The 25,734-nt window shown below is 50.5% G+C and overlaps 1 protein-coding gene across 1 annotated transcript; it reads left to right on the top strand.

Annotated features, from left to right (window-relative positions):
• The first annotated feature begins 10,943 nt into the window (after nucleotides 1-10,943).
• LOC141726624 (olfactory receptor 14J1-like) lies at nucleotides 10,944-11,565 on the top strand. The gene has a single exon (XM_074531574.1). The coding sequence runs from the start codon at nucleotides 10,944-10,946 to the stop codon at nucleotides 11,529-11,531; it is 588 nt and encodes a 195-aa protein (XP_074387675.1). The 3' UTR covers nucleotides 11,532-11,565.
• The last annotated feature ends 14,169 nt before the right edge of the window (nucleotides 11,566-25,734 follow it).

A 25,734-nucleotide genomic window follows, 5' to 3' on the forward strand; every position in this document is an offset into this window, starting at 1 on the left:
ACACTTGAAATGTACAAACGGATAGCACACAGAGTCAGAATACAACCTATCCATTCACCGTCAGTCATTTACAAGGACGTTGGAGTTTGAGTTTCAAGTCGCCTGGGGAAGAAGTGACTCTCCACTCGGGCGCTTCCTCCTGATGTTCGACTTTCTTCACCCTAGACTCGTGTGTCCAGCCTTTCTTCGCCATCCGAATGGCCGTGTCTGTTGTCAGGAGCACAAGAAAGCGACTTTCCCAGTGCGGAGAGAGGGATACCTCCTTCCACAATTTCACAAGCACTCTGTCACCCGACTGGATTTTGTGGATAGCGAATCCCAGAGGAGCACTCTGAGATACTATCCCTTGTTTCCTGAGTTCCACAAATTTTTGTTGATTGCCAACAAATATGGTTGAATCTGACAATCCTCAAGCCTGGGGTGTCCTGCCGGCATCTCATGTCTATATGGCATTTCATATAGCATCTGCAAGGGTGAGAGCCCTGTCTCTGAATGAGGCATCGTCCTGATATTAAGCAAGGCTAAAGGTAGGCATTTCAGCCAGGACATCCGAGTTTCTAAAATTTATTTAGACAACTGCGCTTTCAAGGTCTGATTCATCCTTTCCACTTGTCCTGAGCTTTGGGCATGCCACATAGTGTGGTATTCCCACCGAATGGCCTAGCACATTAGCCATCTGTTTAATAATCTTTGTTGTAAAATATGTTCCTTGGTCTAAATCAATGTAATTCACTGTGACAGTCTGTCTGAATTTTTCCTCATCTGCCTCATGATCGTCCTTGGGAGACCACTGAAGGGAAGACCCCCCCTTTGTCTAGAATATCTGGCTCTGAAGGAGAAAATTCACACGCCAACAGGGCCCTGAGATCTGAAAGCTCAGTGTTAAGCTATTGTTTTCACAGGTGTGTTTGCTGTATGCTAAGAAGGGGGCACTGTGCCCCGTTTGCAACAATAGCAGCTCTGGGAGCTGTCCCACCTCTTGGCCGGGCTGGACTCTCCTGAGTTTCAGGGGGTCTCCCATAGAAGACCCTCACCTGTTTTACAACCACCGTGACAGACAGACTGAGATGTAAGAAGCTTCTCCATCAAGGACTGAGACATGAAACTCCTAAAAGACCCCTCTGCTCCTTCCAAGGACTGGGACTGAAACCTCCAGCCCGGGAGAGGTGTGTGGGGGAGGCAAGCTGACCAAAGCGAGATGTTTGCCTGCAGGTTGTGACCACTGGAGCAAGAAAACAATGGCTCTCACTTACTGCTGAGAACATGGACTACCTGTTCCCTATTGTATCTGTTTCCCCCCGCTCACAATTTTCAGTAATAAAAACCTCTGTGTTAGCTAGAGCCTTTGAGATCTCCCCAACATAGCAGGCGAACCCTCGACTGAACTGGACCAAAGGACTTCATCTCTGCGTTGGTAGCTATATCCCCTCTCCCTCTCTCGCTCTTTCTCTGTCTTTTTCTCTCCCTTAATTCCTCTATCGCATTTTTGCTGTGGTTATTTCAATAAAATTGCATTTGACTTGATTATCACTGCAAACCCCCTTGTACCATGTTGGTTTTTGCACTCTGAGATCATTCCTACGAACCATCAGGTCATCTGTCCACTGGGACGGACCCTGACATTAAATTGGCGTCACGGACAGAATTTTGATAGACAGAGAGATTTGCAGGCAAATCTCATGCTAAATTGAGTGCTCTGTCTCCGGAATTGGCACAAGAGATCTCTCAGTTCAAAACAATGGTAACTGTTACTGATACTGATCTGATACCGACACTGATCCTGATCCTTATCCTGATCCTGATCCTGATCCTGTTACTGTTGTATTTGAGTGAATCTGAACCTGTTTCTGCTGTATTTGTGTACCTCGACTGTCTAAAAGGGAAGGGACAGACCTGAAGAAATTGAGCAGTGCCTTTTAGACAGATATTGTCCCTTCACCTACACAGGGGAGTGAGGGGCAGCCCAGCAAAGGCTGAGTGGCTTTCCCCCTGTTGTAGGTTCTGGTCCCCTCACAAAGAAAACATTTGTGTGCGTGTGTTCGTGTGAGTGTATCTGGACTGTCTGGGAAGGAAGAGACAAATTTGAAGCAACCTCACAGAGCCTCCCAGACTGATTCTGTCTCTTCAACTACCCAGGGAAGCAAGGGGACAGTGGAAAGGCTGTGTGATTTGTGTAACTTAAGTTAATTCCCTGGTGTAGCTTTGATCCCCTCACAAAATGACTAAAAACTTCACTGCAAAAGGTAAAGCTGAATTTTATACTCTGCTTGCTAAATACAATGCCACACCTTCTCCAGGGGGAGAAAAATGGGCAAGCTACCATTGGTTTCACTTAGAAAATGTTATTGATAGACTATCTTCTTTGCAACATGAAACAAAATTCAAACTGGGCACAAATAAAACCATCCTCTGCTCAGTCTTGTGCGCCTGCCTCACAGCAGCCATAGAAACTCGCTTTAAGCAAAAAGGTGAGGAAAATGCTATCATAGACTCCCTCCAAAACCTAGTTAAGTTTTGCAAAAACAGTTGGATGAAGAAAGAAATGTAAATAACTTGTTACGGGCTGCCCTGAGAGAGGAGCATGTTAAAAATTCACAGAACACTGATTTCTCAAAAGAAACAGAGGAGAAAGAAAACTCCTCACATTAGTCAAAATTGCCCTCAGAAAGAATTAGCTCTGATGAAAAATTGGCGGAAACACTGTTGTAATAGCATAAAACCTCTAACTAAAACAGAATGCAACTATATCAATAATGAAGATCTTGACCTGCACATAACCACTAAAGAAATCCTGTACACTGCTACTGAATCAACAAAACTTGCAAAGCAGTATGGGCTTCTCCCCCAAAAATCTGAAACAGAACACATTTGTCAAGTGTCTCTCACTGGGGAAGATCAAATTCTTTTGTCAGAACAAGAAGCCAGTGAGTGCTGGGGACATGGGGTGTTCCTAACAACAGCAGACAGACTCATCCCATGGTCCCCAAATCAGCACACAGCTCATTGGGCAGGGGGGCTTAACCCCTTGGAAAGGAGAGACCCTTTGGTCGGTAACCCTGACCAACTCTGGGAAAACATTCACAAATCCAGCTGCCTGCAATTGATTCATGAAAAGAAATTAATTCCTAGTTTTGAATCTCCAATCCAATCCCCTGTAAAGCCTGAAATTATGACCTCTTTAACTCAAGGGCTTCCAGAACACTTAAACCTACAGCAATTCTCCTTCAGAAAACCATAGTAGCTATGTCTCCCATAGAAAGATCAGATAAATTTCTTAGTAACCAGAATGACCCTTTTGTTCCCCTTTATGACTTGCTGAGAAAAGGAATAAAATGAGATTGGACTTCTTCTCAGAATGAAACATTGCAATTTCTGATTTTTGAAGTGACAGCTCATCAGGCACTGGACCCTATCCATCCCACAGATCCCTTTCAGGAGGAGTGGGGATTTGCCTCCTCACAACTTTCAGTACACATTTGGCAGCGGGGTCCTGAAGGTCTGACAAAGACTGTTGGTTTTTATTCCTGTGGTTTCAAAGATGCTGACAAAAGGTACCCTGCCTGGGAAGGGGGGGTGTTTGTGGTTGGCTTGGCTCCCAGGGAGGTGGAGGAGAAGTGGGCAATCCAAGAAACTGGGAGCTTGGGTAGCAGCCAAAATAAACCTGCCTCTGTGACTAAAGCAACCCCTTTTCTCTCCCCCGCTTCTGCTAACAGAAAGGAAGACAGTTCTCAGGTTGAGGAACTGTTAACTGTTGGGTGTGTTTTCCAAAGGGAGGGACAAAATTACTTTCTTGTCTGTATTTACACCGAGTCCTGTGCTATGTTTATATTTGGGTTGGTCCAGGCCGATGCTTTTAAAAGAGCTACAGGAAATAATACCGTTAAAGCAGTGCAAGGATGGTTTGGGATTTTCCTAAAACCACAGGAAATTCAATCTGATAATGTTTCTCACTTTACTGTCAAAAGTGTGCAGGACTGGGCAGAAGGTGAAAAGGCTGAATGGACTTCTCACACCTCTTACTATAGATGGGTGGTAAATGAGTGCTCCAAAATCACTGCTTTTTGTCCGACAGCTCCAAGCATAATTCCTTCACTACAGAGACCAGATGATTTCAAGAATCCAGTACATTACCCTGGATAACCTGGTTTTGGTGGACTCACTGCTGCTGCAGGGGAAGTACCACTGCTGTTCAAAACCGCTCTGACCATTCCATTGTTCTAATTTTCTGCCTTTTCATGGCAGAGTCTCTTGGGTTTACTTTTTCAGAAGAACTCCGAGGGACATGAAGACCTGATAAACCATGATAACACTAGTGATGGACAACAGAAATAATGTTTTCCCCTCCCTTTATGGTAACACCAGGTGATGATATTACACATGACATGTGAATTAATTGAACTTGAATAAATTGGCTGTCACAATTAGAGATTTGATCAAATTACAGTAACCACTGCAGTCATTCTTATTGGCTTTTGTGAACACACCAGTGGCTGCTATCAAACATATTATCAAATTGGGAGAAGATAAATGTAAATGATCACAAATTGATAATTGATACACTCGGTGCTACACAAAACAATGTTTCTTTGGCTCTCAGCTGTATCCAGGCACAATTGTAGATGCAGTCAGTTTCTGCTTTAATTATAAGAAAAGGTGAAGAAAGCACTTTTCTCACTGAAATTTGGAAAATAATTTGGGACCGTGCCGCTGACTTTGAAAGAGAATTCCAATCCTTGTGGAACCTAGTAAAATTTGACCTGAGACCTCATTTTAAATACAGCCACAGTTTTTGTGTTAACCATACACAATGCCTCAGTGCATTTGATTTTCCCTGTTATAGCACTAGAACTGAATTACGACGGAGCCATTCTCTATTTTTTCTGAACATAGAGAATGAGCCCATCAAATTGGTAAGAAATGGTAAACTATTAATTTGGAATCTTGTATTGCCCGAGAACAATAAGAGTTCATCTGTGAAAGCAATGCAATCATAGCTCAAGACATTTGTTAAGATACAGAGCAAAATATCTGTCATTTTGAAATTTGTCCTAATGAGGCTTTTGAAACAGTTCCTATATACATAGGCAATGGATGTGCATGCATTAGAACTATCTGTGATCTTGTCCTTGTAGAAAATGTAGTAGATACTAAAAATCATTCAAATTTCTGTGCTTGTAACTTTACTAAGATTTCAGGATGTGACTTTTTCTTGTGAAGCCCCAGTCACTTCTCACTACCTATTGCAATCTAACTACACAATGATTCACAAACTGATGCCTACTCCTATTGAGATGAAACCTTCTTTGGTAAGACAACTGCTGCTCCATCAGAACTTGGTTGAGATCCTCAAGAAAATCAAGGAAAGCAGACAGAAGACCCCAGTGCATGTTCATCACAATGTAAGACACACCGTGTCTTGGAAAGAGTGAAGAAAGATGTCAAGCACGGGTGGTGGGATACTCTTTTGGGTGGTCTCCTACTGCCACAGGTGTCCTGAACAGTGTGTGTGTCATCCCATTGTTATCCTTTTGATACTAATTCTGTTTGGTTTCATTTTTATCAGCAATCCTAGTCATTATGAATTAGAAGATAGTGAAACAGCTGACAAGATTGACGTCTATAGTTAATGCACACAATTTGGCTGATGCCCCCTTCACTGCGGAAATCCCTAAGATATTTGGCACAAAGCAATTATGAATTTAGCATATGTGTTTTACAGTAATCCTGACTTTCTTTTATGATTTTGTGAAAATAATTTTTGATTTTTAGTGAATTGTTTTAGATTTTTTTTAAGCTAATGCTTATATTATGATTTGTTTATTGCTTTTGCTTTGATTATTTGTGATTTGTTTTAACCATTTTTTGAAATTGTTATAAAAACAATGTTTTAATTGATTAACTATTTGTGAAAATTGTTATGACATTCAATATTAATTATGTTTGTTTATTGTCTCCCTTTTTCCCCTTCTTTTTCCTATCCTTTTTTTTTTTTTCCTCCTTTTCTCTTTTCTCTCTCAACTCTCATATTGTCTCTGCTTTTCTGGGTATACTACCAACGTATGGCAAGACTGATCAGCAACACTCCAGAGCTCTGCTGATGAAGATCCCTTCAAGACAATCGTGAGTCACGGGGTTGTGTGAGAGTCTGTCAGAATTTTCCCTCATCTGCCTCACGATCGTCCTTGGGAGACCACTGAAGAGAAGACCCCCCCACTGTCTAGAATCTCTGGCTCTGAAGGAAAAAAGTCACACGCCAACAGGGCCCTGAGATCTGAAAGCTCAGTGTTAAGCTATTGTTTTCACAGATGTGTTTGGTGTATGCTAAGAAGGGGGCACAGTGCCCCGTTTGCAACAATAGCAGCTCTGGGAGCTGTCCCACCTCTTGGCCGGGCTGGACTTCTCCTGTGTTTCAGGTGGTCTCCCATAGAAGACCCTCACCTGTTTTACAACCACCGTGACAGACAGACTGAGATGTAAGAAGCTTCTCCATCAAGGACTGAGACATGAAACTCCTAAAAGGCCCCTCTGCTCCTTCCAAGGACTGGGACTGAAACCTCCAGCCCGGGAGAGGCGTGTGGGGGAGGCAAGCTGACCGAAGCGAGATGTTTGCCTGCAGGTTGTGACCACTGGAGCAAGAAAACAATGGCTTTCATTTACTGCTGAGAACATGGACTTCCTGTTACATCTGTTTCCTATTGTATCTGTTCCCCCCCCCCCCCAAATTTTCACCAATAAAATCCTCTGAGTTAGCTAGAGCCTTTGAGATCTCCCCAGCGTAGCAGGCAGACCCTCGACTGGACTGGACCAAAGGACTTCGTCTCTGCGTTGGGAGCTATATCCCCTCTCCTTCCCTCTCTCTCTCCTTTTTCTCTATCTTTTTCTCTCCCTTAATCCCTCTATTGCATTTTCGCTCTGGTTATTTCAATAAAACTGCATTTGATTTGACTATCACTGCAAACCCCTTTGTACCATGTTGGTTTTTGCACTCTGAGATCATTCCTATGAACCATCAGGTCATCTGGTCACTAGGACAGATCCTGACAGATTGCTTTGCAGAATGGCTGGTATTACTGCATAGTGGTACAGAGTTAATATTGGGGTGCAAGGAAGCAGCATTTTTGAATTTCACTAGACTTAATATGGAATGTTAGGGGAAGAACCAAAGAAGAAAAAGGGAGGGATCAGGGTGGTTTGGAGAGAAATAGACATAGGAAAATACAGGAATAATAAAATAAGTAGAGTCAGTCATGCTGAGAGATGCTGATAAATGGTGATCAGTGTGCTTGTAAGGCCCTGCCTTGCACCTGTACCCTGCACTGTTCCACAGTACCCTGTTTCCTCATTAGACTCAATGTGCATTTTCTGACTGCTCTGCAGAGGCAGTGGGATGTGGTGGAGTAAGATGAGAAACCTTTTTGCACTCTTGTCTGTGTGTATGAACATGTCTGTATGAACATGTCCAAAGGCCAGATAAACAGTGATCCATAGGGGGTTGATAAACGTACCCTTTATCATGGTATACCATGATAACTTATCCTTTGGGGCTCAGTAATTTAAAGATTTATAGAATGGTAACTAAGGCCTTATGGATAGGCCTTAGTTCCCCTAATCACCCATTTTTTCCTCTAAAAATACACGTGACATCAGGTTAGTTATAATTTTACACATGAATTTCTTAAAAAAGAATCACCATAAGACTACAGGACAATGTCACTTCCCTGTTGTCCTCTTCAGTTAAGTTTCAAGCTTCCAGAAAAATAGTTGTATTTAAAAACGCATGGATTCTAACTTGGCCCCTTCCTGGAGTGCCATGGTCATGAATGCCAATGCCTTAAATGATTCCTAAATATTTTTACCTTTGTATTAGATATTACACACAAAGAAGGACACCCTTCCATTCAGAAAAGTCAGTTTCATTATAATGAAAAACACAGAAGGATAACATAGGGACTAATGATCCTTTATTTTCAGAAAAAAAGGGATGAGAATTTATGTTTTGGTGCTCTGTAGCCATCCATGTGGACAACATTCCAATATGCCAAGGTATGTGTCCAAAAGGTACAGGGGAAGCCATTCCCCAGAGCCTGCAGGGACAGAGGCGCAGGGCAGGGACACCATAGCACAGCCTGGGCTGCACAGGGCACAGGCATGTGCAGCAGCTGCAAGACAGCCCTGCCAGAGCCAACTTGGGCAGCACTTTGGCCATGGCTGCTGGGCCTGGGCCTGAGGCAGGAGCAGGAGACAAGTGACCCTTGCAGGCCTGGGGCCTCATTGCCTCCTTGTCCCTGCTCAGCAGCCTGGCAGGGGCCGCCCCATGCTCCTGCCCCTGGCATTGCACATCCCCACATGCCAGTGCCCATCCCGGCAAGAGCCCTGAGCAAGGAGGGAGGGACAGCATCTGCCTGGCCAGGGGCTGGGGCTCAGGCCTTGGCCCTTGGCATTCCTCAAACACATCCAGCTTTGCTCAGCACCAGAGACACCTTTGCCATGTTTGTGCCCAGCTCTCATCACTGCCTCCAGTGTTCTGCTCTACCTGGAAGCTGGGGACACTTTCTCAGCTGCGTCCCTCAGTGGGACCCATTAAAACTTCAAGAAAGTTCAGAGTTTCAATTTAATTTTGTGTTCTTGAGAAGTTTTTTGAACACTCTCTCAGGGACTGAATCTGATGTAAACAGTCCCAAATCCCCAAGAGGCTCATTAAAGTTCTTGTGCTGTGTCTGTGCTGCTGAGCTTTAAAGGAACAGCTCTACCCAGGGCCAGCTCCTCTCCCAGCCCAGCAGGGCTGAGGGCTCTGCCTGCAGGCACTGAGGGGACAGGAGCCAGGAAGAGACAGGCTGAAGGCAATCAGGATTGGGAAGACATTGAGCTGAGACTTCACTTGGGGAAAGATCTTCACAGTCGTCTACGTGGTGAGTTCTCTGTGGCACAGGAGGAGGAGGAGGATGTGCTGCAGAGCAGGGCTGCCCTGGGCACCGTCAGAGGGACAGGGCAGGACGGCTTGTGCTGCCAGGGACGGCTGCAGGGGGTGAAGCTGGGGCTGCAGCCAGAGCTGCTCTGAGCTCCAGCTCATGCCCAGCTCATTTCTGAGGGGAGTTTTCATGAACTCATTCAGGGCTAGGGTTTCCTGCTTGGGTCTCTGCTTTCCTGAATCTGTGCTCCCACTTTTCCCTGTCTCAGCTTGGTGGCAATGGAAACCAGGCTGGGCAGGGCAGAGCAGAGCTTAGACTCCTAAATCATCACACTGAGGATTCCTGGGCACCTCAGCAAGTGTCTGCACCTGCCCAGCCTCCAGATCCATGCAGCATCACCTTTCCATGGTGCCCAGGCTGGGCGAGCTGTTCTTTCATCCCTGCAGGGCCCAGCAGCTGCAGGGCAGGGCTGGCCCAGGGGCTGGGCTGGGCTCTGGCAGCTCTGGCAGGGAAGGAGCCCGGGGCCACAGGAGCAGCTGGGGCTGGGACAGCTCCAGCAGCAGAGCCGTGGGCAGGCAGGGAGGGAGGCAGTGCTGAGGGAAACCCTGCTGCAGGGCAGATGTGGCACCTGCCGGGCCTGCCCTGCAGGGCAGACACTGCCCTGAGCAGCACAGCTCTTGTGTCCCCTCGCAGCCAGCACAGCCCTCAGCCCGGGGGCTCGGGGCCCTCAGTCCCTCCTGGGCCGGCAGAGCAGCCCCAGAGATGAAGGGCATCTCTGCGGCCATGTGCCCATTCCCTGCTGACCAGGGCCTGAGGGCCACTGTCCTGCCCTGCTGCTGCCTGGCAGGGGCCGGGCAGGGCTGGCCAGGGAAAAGCTTTTCCTCAGGCCCGGCTCTCTCTCTCTCCTTGCCTTGCCCAGGTGCTGCTGGCATTGCTGAGGGGCTCTCTGCAATGGCAGTTCCAGCTGCAGGGCCAGGCCCAGCCCTTGGGCTCCTCCTGTGCAGGCTGAGCACAGCAATGGGGTGTCCCAGCTCCCTGTGCCCGGAAAGCTCTGGGCAGGGCAGCCTGGGAGGTGGGCAATGAGCCCACTCTCCTGACTCTGGGAAAGGCAGGAGCCCCTTTGTGTGCCAGGGATCCCTCTGCTCTCAGCAGTGTCTCCTGACTGTCCAGGGTAACACTGGAGTGGATTTCAGAAAGGTGCAAGTGCAGGGCAGCTGGAACAGGACAGAGGGACAGAGCAGCTCCTCTCAGTCTGTACTAAGCCTCAGACAATCCTCCTGCCTCTCTGTAGTCTCTGTTCTTCCACAGTGCAGCAGAATCTCTCATTCTGCCTCCTGCAATCCCCATCCCTTCATGCAGAAAACTCCTCTGCCTTAGGAGAACATTCTTTATCCAAGTCCCAAAACCAGGACTGGACCCTGCCCTCAGTGTTCCCCTGCACTGACTGGGGGCCCAGGCTTACTCCTAGGTGTCCTGCAGGCCAAGGTCCAGCTCCTCACACAACATTGGCCAGCAGCAATCAGGACTCCAGCATAAAAGTTGAAGGAAGATCTCCTAGACATAGATGGGGTGGTATTTAGTGTCTGGAATGGGTCTATGAGAAAGGGCTTTGACCTTTTGGAGAGAAATCACCCCTCAGTTATCACTGTCATGCCTTGTTCAAAAGGTTCCAATGTCCAGAGACAGCAAATGTCCAACAGCAGCTCCATCAGGCACTTCCTCCTGCTGCCATTGGCAGACACGCGACAGCTGCAGCTCCTGCACTTCTGCCTCTTGCTGGGCATCTCCCTGGCTGCCCTCCTGGGCAACGGCCTCATCATCAGCGCCGTAGCCTGCGGCCACCACCTGCACACGCCCATGTTCTTCTTCCTGCTCAACCTGGCCCTCAGCGACCTGGGCATGATCTGCACCACTGTCCCCAAAGCCATGCACAATTCCCTCTGGGAAACCAGGAACATCTCCTACAAAGGATGTGCTGCACAGCTCTTTTTCTTTCTGTTCTTCATCTCAGCAGAGTTTTCCCCCCTGACCGTCATGTGCTATGACCGCTACGTGTCCATCTGCAAACCCCTGCACTACGGGACCCTGCTGGGCAGCAGAGCTTGTGCCCACATGGCAGCAGCTGCCTGGCCCAGTGCCTTTCTCAATGCTCTGCTCCACACAGCCAATACATTTTCCCTGCCCCTGTGCCATGGCAATGCCCTGGGCCAGTTCTTCTGTGAGGTGCCCCAGATCCTCAAACTCTCCTGCTCACACTCCAAACTTAGGAAACTTGGGCTTCTTGCTATTATTGCCTGGTTAGCTTCTGGATGTTTTGTGTTCATTGTTTTCTCCTATGTGCAGATCTTCAGGGCTGTGCTGAGGATCCCCTCTGAGCAGGGAAGGCACAAAGCCTTTTCCACCTGCCTCCCTCACCTGGCCGTGGTCTCTCTGTTTCTCAGCACTGCCATGTTTGCCTACCTGAAGCCCCCCTCCATCTCCTCCCCATCCCTGGATCTAGCACTGTCAGTTCTGTACTCGGTGGTGCCTCCAGCCCTGAACCCCCTCATCTACAGCCTGAGGAACCAGGAGCTCAAGGCTGAAGTGGGGAGACTAATGACTGGAAAATTTAGAAAACAGTAAACTGGTTGCCAATTTCTGCATATCTATTGTAATAAAAGTGATATTTGTTAGTTTTTGTTGGATTGGGTTTTTAACCCCTCTGTTTTCATTTTCAATATTCTCCCTAAACTAAGCCCACTCTTTCTACCATTTCTAATGTTCTTTCTCTCCACCTTCCCTGTGGCCCCAGACTCTGTCAACATGAGCTGTGCTCTCAGTGGCTTTAAATGAAATAAAGGAACTCTCAGCAGAATTTTCACCACAGATCCCCCTTTTGTTGCCTTCTCTGTAGCTGCAGCAGCAATGTCTGTGGGCAGAGCTGGGGGCAGATCAGGGCTGGCACAGCAGCTGTGCTCAGCAGCAGCAGCAGCAGCACTTGGTGTTGCCAGTGCTGCTGCCGTGGCCCTGCCCCGCTGCCCTGGTGGCCCTGGTGTTGCTGCAGGGCCTGAGTGCTCTCGGGGCTGGGCTCAGCCCTGGGGGTGGCAGTGCCGGGGCTGCAGCAGGGACAGGCCATGGGCACTGCTGGGGCAGCGCTGGCACCTCAGCCCAGGGCCTGGGGGCTCCAGGCTCCTTGCCCAGGCTCTCTCAAGAACACGGCCAGGCCAATGCCCAGCACAGAAAAGCCCCGTGAGCAGCCCCAGGCTGGCCGTGGGCAGGCTGGGGGCAAACAGCATGGCTGGGGCTCTGCAAAGGCCCTGGGGCAGACGGGAAGGAGCAGCAGAGCAGGGGCTGATCTATCCCCAGTGCGCTGCACAGCCCAGGGCAGCGTCCCAGAGTGTCCTCATGGAGCTGCCAACAACATCCCCCCTCTGCAGCCCTGGCCTCTCCCCCAGCTCACACAGGTGCCCCATCCTTGCAGGCACAGACACGGCAGCACTGGCTCAGCAGCCCCTGTTTGCATTGCACAGAGCAGGGGGAGCACCACCATGCTGTTGGGTGTGGGGACATGGACCTGAGGGAGCACAAATGCCATCAGCCCCTGGGGCCAGCAAGGGCTGGGGGACACCAGGGAAAACACTCAGCTTTGTTGTGGCCTCTGCAGTCAGCCAGAAATTTCTTTCCCATGATCTGGGAGTTTCCTCTCCCACTACAGATGCTGTTGCTCAGAGCCAGGGCTGCCTGGCAGCCACTCCCAAACAGCCCCAAGCATTTCCTTGGCCTTTTCCTTTGCTTTCTTTCCCAAACCAGATTTCTTCCATCCCTTTCTCCTCCCCTGCAAACAGCCCATCCCTGTTTGCCCGTTCCCTCTCTGGCCCCACTCCCCATTGCAGCTCCTGACTTTGCACCATGGGAACGTCCCTTGGGCAGCAGGATCATCCTACAAGTGCTGCAGGAATTGTCTGCAGGCTCCTGCAGTGCCTCCTGCTGCTCCCTTGCCAGAGGCACCCCAGGCCAGGGGGGCACATCTGGGCTGCTGTGTCTGGCTCTGGGGTTCCCTGTTCTGAGCTATGAGGAGGAGCTGCAGAGGCTCTGCAGGACTGAAGGGATGGGCTTTGGGGCTGGCAGGAGATGCTGAGGGACCTGGGCTGCTGGAGCTTCTGAAGAGGAGCCCAGGGCTTCCCCTGCAACAGCTCCAAGGGTGGTTCCAGAGAGTCACAGAATCAGCAAGGGTGGAAAAGATCTTGGACATCATCAAGTCCAACCTGTGCCCTGGCACCGCCTTGTCTCCTTGAGCCTCCTCTTCTCCAGGATAAACAACCCCAGCTCCCTCAGCCACTCTGAACAGGACTTGTGTTCCAGACCCCTCACCAGCCTTGTTGCCCTTCTCTGGACACTCTATAGCCCCTCCATGGCCTTCCTAAATTGGGGGCCCAGAACTGGACACAGCACTCGAGGTGTGGCCTCACCAGTGCCGAGTGCAGGGGAAGAATCCCTGCCCTGCTCCTGCTGGCCACACCATTCCTGATCCAGGCCAGGAGCCATTGGCCTTCTTGCCCACCTGGACACACTGCTGCCTCATGTCCAGCCTGCTGTCCATCAGTGCCCCAGGTCCTTTTCTGCCTGGCCGCTGTCCAGCCACTCTGTCCCCAGTCTGTAGCACTGCAGGGGTTGTTGTGGCCAAAGTGCAGGACCCGGCACTTGGTCTTGTTCAACCTCACCTTGCTGGATTTGGGCCCTGGATCCAGCCTGTCCAGCTCCCTCTTCAGAGCCCTCCTACTCTCCAGCACATCCACACTTACACCCGCCTTGGTGTCATCTGCAGATTTGCTGATGCTGGACTCAGTCCCCTCACGCACATCATCAGTGCAGATACTCAAATCCACGCTGGCTGGCTCTGATCCCACGGCCATCCTGTGGGTGCCCTGGGATGGCACTCAAGGTGATCTGTTCCATAACCTTGCCGGGCACCCCGGTCAGGCTGACAGGCCTGGAGTTGCCCAGCTCCTCCTTCCAGCCCTTCTTGGGGATGGGCTCACATTGGCACCTCCAGTCCTCTGGCACCTCCCTGCTGAGCCAGCACTGATGGTAAATGATGGAGAGCAGCTTGGGGAGCTCATCCACAGCTCCCTCATCCCCCTGGGATGGATCCCATCTGCTCCCAGAGACACCTGTGAGCATCTGAGTGGCTCAGCAGGTCCCCAGCTGCTTCCTCCTGGATTAGAGAGGGCTGTTCTGCTCCCTGTGCCCTTCCACCAGCTCAGGAGAACACTTGTCTTGAGGACAACTTCACTTATTCTTGAAAACTGAGTCTAAGAAGGGGTTAAGTACCTCAGCCTTTCCCTCATAATTGGTTACCATATCTCCCGCAATAATGAATGGAGATTGTCCTTGTACCTCCTTTTGACATTAATATACTTATAGAAACATTTTTGTTATCCTTCACAGAAGTGGCCTAGTTAAGCCTTAAACTTTCACTTCTCTAATTTTCTTTCTGCATGAGCTAACAACATCCTTAAACATTTCATGAGTTACCTGCCTCTCTGTCCATAGGTGATGCACCTTCTTTTTGGCCCCAAGTTCCTGCCAAAGGCCCATCACATACAGAACGTCACCTGTTGGCTAAGGTACACCTCCAAGGAGGAAAATACAAGAGTCTATAAATTAAAAGAGGGAAAGCAAGCTAGGAAAGTAAAAGAAGAAGAGGCTGGGAGGCTAACAAAAAGTGGGACCCCCCTTGACCACTTCCTACCTCCTACCCTTGCAGTAGCTCAAATCCTTCCTCCAATTCCTCTTGCTGTGGACCCAATTCATCCTCCTCTCCCAGCTGGCAGTTCTTTACCACCACCTAACCCAGTTATACCTCCACTACCTTCCCCTCAACCCTCTCCTTACTCTCTTGCCCTTCACTACCGTCCCCTTACCTCTGCCATCTCAGGCACCCCTTATTCACCAGCAAGTTCCTGCTCTGCCTCCCCCAGCACAAATGAGAAGCCAAACAACATCTCAGAATCTCATGCCCAAGAGTGAAGTTACCCAGTCAGCCTCCACAGCTGATGTTGTAACACCCGGTCCAAGGAGCCTAAAGTGGAAAAATTGTTCCCCCTCAGAGAAGATCCCATGTGCAAGGTGGCCAGTGGGATTGGATTTGTAAATGCTCCTTTGACTGTGTCTGAAGTTAGAAACTTAAAGAAAGAATTGTGAAATTTAGTGGAAGACCCAGTAGGAATAGCAAATCAAATTGATCCATTTTTAGGCCCTAATATTTATATATGGGGAGAATTGAACTCCGTCTTTAACATCCTATTTTCCCCAGAAGAGACTTGATTAATAGGAACTGCAGGAATGAAAATTTTGGAGCGAGAAAACCAGCCCAGGCCCCCAGGTGACCAAACAATGCCTTTAGTGGGGCCTGACTGGGACCCTAATCAAGAAGAGGGGAGAAGGAACATGAGAGATTACAGGTCCCTGATGAGCAGAGGGATAAAAGAATGAGTCCCTAGAGGGAGTAATACCAGGTTAGCGTTTAAAGGCACCCAGGAAAAAGATGAGACCCCAGCAACACTGCTTAATAGGCTAAAGCAGAACTTCCAGATTTACTCTGGTGTTGACCCAGACAGCCCAGAAGGCCAATCTCGGGTTGCCCGCAGTCAGGGATGACCCTGAGAATCCTTTTTTCCCAGCCTGGTGTTTCAAAAAAGGAGTCTGAATTCTTTGGCTCAGGTTTCCAAGGTTGTTTATTGTTTCTTATCTATAACATTTTTTCTCTGGCCTGCCAGAAGTCAGACAGAGGCACACTCTCCATCCCTTTGCCGGTGTCTATGTTTTATACTATGAACTATGTGTAATTTATTTATCATTATTTTCCAGTACCTAAAGACACACAGCAGGGGACATTCAATCAAAACAAATGCACGTTTTATTGAGTGCCCACAGCAAATGTAACAGAAGGATTAGAAAGGAGATGAAGGACAGAGAGAGAGAGAAAGGAGGGTTGGGTGGGGGGAACAGCTACCAACAGAGAGATGAAATCCTTGTGGTCGGGCCAATAGATCTGTCTGGTCACAGGAGGGAGAGTCTCCAAGTCTTTGGTTAACGCAGGGCTGCTGTATAATCCACTGCCGGGAGGGGAGCTGGACGGCACATGGAGGGCACAGTGGAGAATAAATCCATTGGGAACAGGTACAGACAGTCCAGTTCTCAACAGCACAAACCGGTGCCAGCAGTGAGAGGGGCCCGTTGTTTCAGGACTTGTTCCTTTGGCAAACCTCCCGCTTCCTATGGCAGACATCCCGCTCCAGTCAGGCCAGCACCCCTGGGTTAGAATTTTAAGGGTCTCATCTCAGTCCTTGGGGAGGGCTTCAATCTCTGTCCTTGCTGGCGGTTGTGAGGCTGATGAGGGATCTATTGACTGTCTCTTACAGAATGACATCCCAAAGCATAAAAAATTTATGCATTTTCCTGGAAAAAAAAAAGTAATGAGTTAATAAATGACAATTATTTGTTCTAATTTATTTATAATACTGTTATTCTATATTTGTATTACCAAATTTTAATATTTATATTTTAAAATCTATGCATTTTTAGCAAGCAAAAAATTTATTGGTCGTTGGTTCCAAGTAACACAGTTCCCTTCATTAATTCATTGACCAGTGTGGCTATTGGTTTCTCCTCCTTAATGCTAATTGGTCCTATTTTAAATTCTTTTGTCATCATTTTTATCATTATCACAGACAGGGTAAAAGGGGCCACTTTGGGATCCATGGAGACATTTCTGGGGCCCATTTGGGGCAGTTTTGGGTCTGGGGAGGGAATTCAGAGAGAACTTGAGGGTCTGGGGGACATTCGGGGGAGCTGGGTGGGCACTTAGAGGGGCACTCGGGGAATCTGAGGAACAGTTCGGGGTCCAGGGCAGCACTTGGGTGGTCCGGGGGGGCCCTTGGAGATCAGGGAGGGGAATTTGGGGCCCTTCGGAGTCCGGGCGGACCCTTGGGAGGGGGTCAAACGGGGCTCTCGGGGCGCGGGGGGTGCTGGGAATTGTAGGCGCGGGTATCACACGGTTAAACGGGGTCGCGGAGCATCGCGGGAGTTCGAGGCGTAGCTGCGATGGCTCTCGGTGGGGCGCGGGGCTCGACGGGAGATGAAGTCCCGTCTGGAATATCGCCTGACGTGCGCCGCGGAGCATGATTGGAGCTGTAGTCCCGGAAGTGGCTCGAACACGATGTTTGGGGGTCAGAGAAGGCACTTGGGGGACACTTTTGCGTCCGAGCAGCGACTTGAGGCGCTCGGGGAAACGTAAACGGTTCGGGAGCCCTTGGGAGGAGGTCTGGGAGCTCTAACACGGCAGGAGTTTTAGGCGCGGGAGTGTGTTCCGAGGGGCTCTGGGGCCGCGGGGGATGAGAGGAGATGAATTCCCAGAAGTGGCTGTACCGGGCATCTGTGGGGTTGGGACCACTCAGGGGATTTGGGGACGCTTTTGGGGGGGTTCCCGAATGGGCTTTAAGGGGGCACTGAGGGATCCTGGAGTGTGTGGGGGACACTTATGGGACAGATGGGGACCGATCCCGGGGTTCTTTGGAGCGCAGGGCATTACGGCAGTTGTAGTCCCGGCTCCAATGTGGCTGTATCCAGCCGCGGGGCATGATGGGAGATGTAGGTAATAGGAAATATGGCGCCCATCTAGGAACCGCCCCCAGACCCAGATCCCAGGTGCTGATTGGCTGCAACTGCTGATGGGCGGGATCCTCGGCAAATGGGATGTGCTGTAGGTGGGAACAGCCAAATCACCCTCCTTCAGGCCCTTCCACTACAGCCCAGTTCATTCCCAGTACAGACCAGTGTAACCCCTGTAAAGTCCGTTTCATCCCAAGTAGAACCCAGTACAACCCCAGTGCCCCTCCAGTTCCTCCCAGTGCAGCCCAATCTATCCCAACATACCCGAGTTCACTCCCAGTCGTTTCCACTTCCTCCCATTGTCATCCACAGGACGTCCCATTGTCCCCTGGTCTTCCCTGCAATATCCCCGGTGTCCCCAGTTTCTCCCAGTATCCCCCAGTGTCACTCTCAGTATGCCCCAGTGTCTCCCACAGCGTTCCCAGTGTTCCCCAGTAGGTCCCAGTCCTCCCCAGTGTTTCCAAGGACAGTTTAATTTCTCTCGGTGGCCGTGGCAGCCAAACCCAGCAGTGGGGTCAGTGCAGTGCCCATGGTCACAGCCCCTTGCAGTGGCCCAGTGCAGCTTGGGCTGATGATCCACCCTCACAGCTGGCCCAGGGCAGCTCTGCAGTGGCTTTGGTGGCACCTGGGGCTGGCACACACCTGAGCAGTGTGTCTGCAGTGGGGAAACTCATGAGTTTCTGATTGCTTCTAAAAACCCCAAAAATTGAAAACCCCTCTTAGGCTGAGTGCAGCCAGCTCTGCAAGCACAGCAGGTCCCAGGGGAGTGAGAACAGACAGGATGGGGCTGGGCAATGTGGAGCAAGGTTGTCCATGCTTGGTCAGAACTCAAGGCACAGCTTCTGTGGGCAGGCCAAAGCTGCTGAGGAAAGACCCTGGGTCAATATCAATCACAGAATGCTGCAATCACCTCTGCTGTAAAGAGAAATAAAATAAAATACATCCTTTAAAATAGGAATGTGTATTTCTTATAAGGTCCTTGAAATCTTTCTCCATAACTGTGCCAGGAAAACTTTAATGATCCTCTCAGGGCTTGGGTGTTGTTTATATCAGAGTCAGTCCCTGAGAGTGTCTTCAATCAACTTCTCAAGAACTCAAAGTTGAATTGAAACTCCAAATTTTCTTAAAGTTTTAATGGGTCCCACTGAGGAACATGAATGAGAAGGTGTCCCCAGGTTCCAGTTAGAGCAGAACACTGGAGGCAGTGATGACAGCTGGGGACAAACAAGGCAAAGGTGTCTCTGGTGCTGAGCAAAGCTGGATGTGTTTGAGGAATGCAAAGGGCCAAGGCCTGAGCCCCAGCCCCTGGCCAGGCAGATGCTGTCCCTCCCTCCTTGCTCAGGGCTTTTGCCGGGATGGGCACTGGCATGTGGGCATGTGCAATGGCAAGGGCAGGAGCATGGGGTGGCCCCTGCCAGGCTGCTGAGCAGGGACAAGGAGGCAATGAGGCCCCAGGCCTGCAAGGGTCACTTGTCTCCTGCTCCTGCCTCAGGCCCAGGCCCAGCAGCCATGGCCAAAGTGCTGCCCAGGTTGGCTCTGGCAGGGCTGTCTTGCAGCTGCTGCACATGCCTGTGCCCTGTGCAGCCCAGGCTGTGCTACGGTGTCCCTGCCCTGCGCCTCTGTCCCTGCAGGCTGTCGGCATCCCCCGGCTGCCCCACCTGGCTGGGCCCTTCCTTTGCTGACAGCTCTGCCTCCTGCCTGCCTCTGCCTGCCCACACAAAGCCTGGGGCTGATACCAGAAGGGTTCGTTCCGTTTTTCCCCTGCCTGTGAACTTGCAGCAGAGGAACAAGGCATGTGAGGGCTGTTTTCCCAGCAGTGAAATGGTGGAAGAGAAGAAGAAGACATCTGGCTCAAGGGTGCAGGAATAGAGAAAACAAGGAGTGAATCTGGGAACTTGGGGTGGGTTTTATGGAAATGGGTTCATTTTGATTCACATTTAAGGACTGTGTATAAGCAACACACTGGTAGAATCACATGTCCATGTAGGGTTGGGAGTTATCCCATATTGGACCTTAGGCCTCAGTAAAGGATACCCTCTTAAATAGGAAATGAGAGGTAAAGAATTTGATTCTCTTATTTCAGATATTTGGTGACAGCAGGGCCTCACAGAACCAAGGAGTCAGCTGTGACACTGTGCAAACTCATGGAACAAAGGGTCCATGCTGACACAGCAGAACACCATGGAACCAAAATCCATTTTGGCACATTGAGGCCACATTGAACCAATGGTCCATTGTGATAGTGCGGATCCAAGGAGACCATTGTGACCCAGAGAATCCACTTGGAACCAAGGGGCCATTGTGACACAGTAAGGCCTGGTGGAACCATGGGTCCATTGTGACACTGCAGAACCTCACAGAACCAAGGTGACCGTGTTCTACTGCAGAACTTCATGGAACAAAGGGTCCATGGTGACACTGCAGAACTAAGGAGACTGCTGCTGGCAGTGTGAGAGCTCATGGAACCAGAAGTCCATTGTGACACAGCAAGGCCTGATGGAACCAAGGGTCCCTTGTTAAACTGTGTGGCCTCATGGAACCATGAGCCATTGTGACACAGCATGGCCACACGGAGCCAAGGGGCCACTGTGACACTGCGGATCCAAGGAGACCATTGGGACTGAGGAACCTCATGGAACCAAGAATCCATTATTCCACTGTGGGGCCCTGTGGAACCAAGTGGAGCTCAGTGATATTGCGGAGCCTGGGTGTCAGAACAATGTGTCCCAAAGTGTCAGAACAATGGAGCCTATTCTGACACTTTGGGACCCACTGGAACCAAGGGGCCATTAGAGCATGGCAGGGCCTGGTGGAATCAAGGGCACTGCAGTGAACACTGTGGGTGTCCATGGGATGAAGGGTCCATTCTGACACTGTGGAACCCAGGATACCATTGTGACACTCTGGGGCATCATGGAACCATGAGCCGTTGTGACACAGCAGGGCCTCATGGAACCATGGAGGCCATTTATAGACTTGGAGGCCTTGTGGAACCAAAGGGTCATTGCGGCACTTCAGGGCCTTGTGGAGCCAAGGGAACCGTAGTGACACTGTGGGGCTCCATGAAACCAATGGTCTGTTGTGACACTGCAAGGCCTTCTGGGATCATGGCGACCATTGTGACACTAGAAGGCCTCATGAAACCATGGAACCACTGTGACACTCTTGAGTCTTTGCAGGCCAAGGGGCAGTTGTCACACTCTGTGGCACCATGGAACCAAGGAGGCCATTGTGACACTGCAAGGCCCAGTGGAACTAAGGAAACATGAAACAGTGCAGGACCCCATGCAACCAAAGGACCATTGGGATATTGCAGGGCCTCATGGAATCCTGGAGGCCATGATGACACTTGGAGGCCTCATTGAATCAAGGGGCTCTGCAGGGCCTCATGGAACCAAGGAGGCCCTTCTGACATTGTGAGTCCCCATGGAACCAAGGGACCATTGTGATACTGCAGCACCAAGGAGACTCCTGTGACACTGCCAGGCCTCGTGGAAGCAAGGGACCATTGTGAAATTCAGGAGCCCTATGGAAACAATAGGCCAGTGTGACACAGAAATGCCTCATGGAACCATGGAGACCATTATGACACATGGGGCCTCATGGAACCAAAGGAGCATTGTGAAACAGCAAAGCCTAATTGAACCAAGGGCACAATAGTGACACTTTGGAGCTCCATGGGACCACAGGTGCATTGTGACACAGCATGGCTGCAGGAAACCATGGAGGCCATTTCTACACCTTGAGGCCTTGTGAAACCAAAGGGCTATTTGGGCACTTTGTGTCTCTGTGGAACCAAGGAGTCCATTGTGGTACTATGAGGCCCTGTAGGGCAATTGTGGCTCTGTGTGGCACCACGGAACCAAGGGACCATTGTGACACTACAGGAACTAAGGATGTGACATCCCCATGGAACTAAGGATTCATGGAACAGTGTGGGACTCATGGAACCAGAGGTCCATTGTGACTTTGCAGGGCCTCATGGATCTAAGACGGGAGGGACAATTGTGACACTGTGGGGCCCAGTGGAAGCAAGGGGCCAGTGTGACACAGCTGGGCCTCATGCAGCCAAGGGGCCGCTGGGATCCTGAGGAGCCCAAAAGAACCAAAGGGCCATTTTGACACTCTGCAGCTGTGGAGACCCTGAGAGGCATTCCCTGGGTTAGGGAGACACAAGAAGCTTCCCTCAAAAGCTGTTTGACCCCATTGGCTCCTTCCCCTTGTTCTGTGTCCCTCAGCGCCTCCCTCCCCATTCCCCCATTGGCCCCATTGGCCCCATCTTTGTACTGCCCCCATGGCACTGATCAGCCCCTACCTCTCGAGATACAGAACCCTGGACTTCCCCCAGGAGTCCTGCCTTGTGACCCTGAACATCTCACTGCATGGCTGAATTAAGCATCTGTGGGTACTATGCAAAGGCCCTTTTTGCTTTCCTACCCTGGGCTTTATTAGCAGCTATTCCACCTGCAACAATGGCCCATTATGGCAGTGTGGATGCAAGGACACCATGGTGACACTGTCGGACCTCATGGATCCATGGGACCATTGTGACACTGAAGAACTTCATGGAGCCCAGGGTCCATTGTGACACAGCAGGGCCTCATTGGAAGAAAGGAACCATTGCTGACAGTACAGAAACTCAGGGAAACAAGGTGCCATGGTGACACCGCAGGCCACATGGAACCCAGTAGACCAGTGACATCTAGGGACCTCATTTCTGGAGGGTCCATTATGACACTGCAGAAACAAGGAGACCATTGTTGATGCTGCGGAAGCTCATGGAACCAAGCAGCCATTGTGACACTCCAGGGCCTTGTTGAACCAGGCAGACCATTGGGACACCACAGAATCTCATGGCACTGAGGGTTTATTGTGACACAGCAGAGGCCATGCAGCCAATTGTCCATTGTGACAATGTGGATCTGAGGAGATCATAGTTACAGCATGGAAGCTTATGGAACCATGCGTCCATTGTGACAAAACAAGGCCTTGTGGAACCAAGGAGACATTTTGACATCATGGAACCTCGTGGAACCAAGGGTCCATTGTTACAGTCCAGAACCAAGGAGACCATTGTGACAGTACAGAACCTCATGGGACCAGGATTTCATTGTTATGCAGTGGGGCTTCATGGAACCAAGGGGCCACTGTGACACAGCAGGGCCGCATGGAACCAAATATTCATGGTGACACAGCAGGGCTGCTTGTCACCAATTGTCCATTGTGACACTGCAGATCCAAGAGACCAGGGTGACACTGGAAGCTGATGGAACCAAGGGGCTGTTGTGACACACCAAGGCCTGGTGGAACCAAGGAGAGCTTTGTGGCAGTGCAGAACCAAGGAAGCCATTTTGAGAATACGGAACCCAATAGAACCAAGGGTCCATATTTCTACAGCAGGGCCTCATGGAACCAAGGGGCCATTGTCAAACTGTGGGGCATAACGGAGTCAAGGACACCACTGATACTGAAATCCACTGGATAGAAACTTCTGAACAGAGTTTTGGGTATTTGAAAGCAGGTATTCTTTATTACAGAATGGTGGTCACTTGGGCCATCATTCCTCCATTGGAGTGAACTGAGCATCAAATGAACAGAGTTTTTATCACACACACTGATTATGTGTTCATGACCTATCCCCAGTTCCTTTGAGTTTATTGGACATAGTTGCACCCCTTATCTCAAATCCTTTTATGGTTCTTTGTATTTGGTCTTCAACATCCAGTGCCCTTTTAAGGTGGCTGTTCCTTGACCCCTCCTTTTGAGTAAAGGCAATATTATTGTTGTGCATAACTTCTGTTTTGTCAGCCTTGCAGAGCTGAGCTGGCATACTGCTTGTATTGTGTGTGACTTCTGTTTGCTATAGGTAAATCCTCAATCAGTTTCTCCAAGGCTGTCCTGTTCTGTTCTACATTCCTTGCCAAGAGTAAATGTTGTTCTGTTCTCCTATCCTTGTCTCAGTGCTTGCCCCGCATGAGGCGTTTGCAGCCCCTCAACCTATGGGCCTGGGGTGGGCAAGTGTTCCTGGGGAACAGGAATGGGACAGCTGGGCTGGACTGACCCAAGGGACGTTCCACACCATGTCACACCACGATCAGCAATCAACTGAACAAAGCAGAAGGGCAAGGGGTGTAGTGGATAAATTTCTTTTTTAAGACATTTTTCTTTCAAAACAGCACCTACATCTACAGGATCCTCTCCTGCCACAAGGTGATCAAGCATTTTCTGTTGTTAGGAGTTTTCCTGTGGATTTGCTTTTCTTCTGTTTGTGGTCTTTTCTTTTTGTGGTTGGTTTGTTTGTGGGGTTTTTGGGTTATTGTGGGTGGGTTTTGCTTTGGGTTTTTCTATTGGGTTTGGTTTTGTTTTATTTTGTTTGGGTTTGAGTTTTTCCCTATTGAACTGCCTTTCTTCTGATGCGTAAGTTTTTCTGCCCTTTCTTGTGGCTTGCTTGGTGCCTGATGGCAAGATAAATTTACCCCACTCAGTCATCTTGCCCAATTACATTTTACAGTCACCATTAAGTAGATGAGTTCAGTCACAGACTCCCTGCAATTTGGCAGCATCCACAAAGGAATTGAAAATACATTTCATGCCATTGTAGAGACAATAGAAATACTCCACAGTGGTGGCCAAGGGCTGGTCACTGAGGGATGTCACCAGGGAGTGGCTGCCAAGAGGACTCTGTACCATGGATGACATCTGACCCTCATTGTTCAGCCAAATTCCCACCCAGCCCATGTTCCACTCCTTCAGCCCAGCTCTCTCCAGTCTGGCTCTGAGGAGACCACAGGAGACCCTGTCCCAGGCCTGGCTGAAGTCTGGGCACACAACATCCCCTTCTTTTCCCTCCCACGTGGGCTCGGCAGTCCCTGCCCTGTCCTGCCAGTGCCTGGAATGGCTGCAGGAGGATTTGCCACATCCCCTTCCCTGCTGAGCCTGACCAGGCTGTGACGCTCCCAGCCCCCTCCCTGCCCTGTGTTCAGACTGGTTCCATGTCTGCCCTTCCCAAGTGCCCAGGACCCTCTGGGATGGCTCTGGCCTTTCCAAGGGGTTTGAGAGAGGTCCCACAGTGACACTGCCCAGCCTTCCCAGCAGCCCTGACACCAAAGGCCTTTTCCACACCCCTCAGTTCCAGGTCAGTGCCCAGAACACAGCACAGCCCTGTCCAGGTCCCTGGGCTGGTTCAGAAGGGAGGCAGCTCTGATTTCTCCCCAGACCCTCACTCTGTCCAATGTCTCTCTGTGTAGTCCATGGCTGCCCTGAGCATTTTTTCCTGGAGCCTCCCTGCCTGGGATATTTCTCTCTATGCAGTCCTAACCACAACCCAGCAAAGAATTCAGGTGTTTTCCCAGAGGACGTTACTCTCAGAGTGAAGTGGCCTCAAGGCACTGTTTGTGCCACTGGAATTGTGCCACCCCTGGGTGCTGCTGGTGGTGTTTGTGCTCACTGGGGTTAATCTCCCCACACACACACAATGCACTGCTGAGATCTCCTCAGCGCAGAGCAAACATGGCCTGCTGGCCTGGTCACTTGGTGTCCCTCCATGCAGGGACAAAGAACCTCCTGCAGGTGGGGAGAGGCCAGTGCTGGCAATGGTGGTTGCAGGGGCTGGTGTGGGACAATTGCCCTGGGGCACCTTCCCAGGCTGCCCCAGAACAAAGACACAGCCCAGGCCCTGCCCTGCTGCTGCCTCAGGCCCATGCCAGGAGCTCTGGCTGTGCCAGGACACTGCTGTGAGCCCCCCCTGCACACTCTCCCCCTGCCCCAGGCACTGGGCTCTGCTGTGCCAGGGCATTCCTGGAGCACATTGCTGAAAGCAGCTCTGGAGGGGAGCAAAGCCTCCCTGCCCTGCCCTCAGGAGATGCCCTTTGCTGCTGGAGCTGCTGTGCTGGAGCCCAGCTGTGTCCCAGCAGTGCCCATGGCCTGGCCCTGCCTGTGGCCACAGCAGGGACACGCAGCAGGACAGTGACCAAGCTGCCAGAGCACTCCGGCCTTACAGCCACAGCAGGGCTGGCAACGACAGGGTGGAGTTGGGCAGAGCAGCTCCGAAAGGACCAATCCCTGCTGCTCCCTGGCCGTGCTGCTCTGCTGGGACTCTTTTCCCCTTCTTCCCCCTAACTTCACACAGGGCACAGAGTTGGAATTCCAGATGAAACACGCACTGCAAGGAAGC

The sequence above is a fragment of the Zonotrichia albicollis genome, chromosome 37 (assembly GCF_047830755.1).
Source record: "Zonotrichia albicollis isolate bZonAlb1 chromosome 37, bZonAlb1.hap1, whole genome shotgun sequence".
NCBI lineage: Eukaryota > Metazoa > Chordata > Aves > Passeriformes > Passerellidae > Zonotrichia > Zonotrichia albicollis.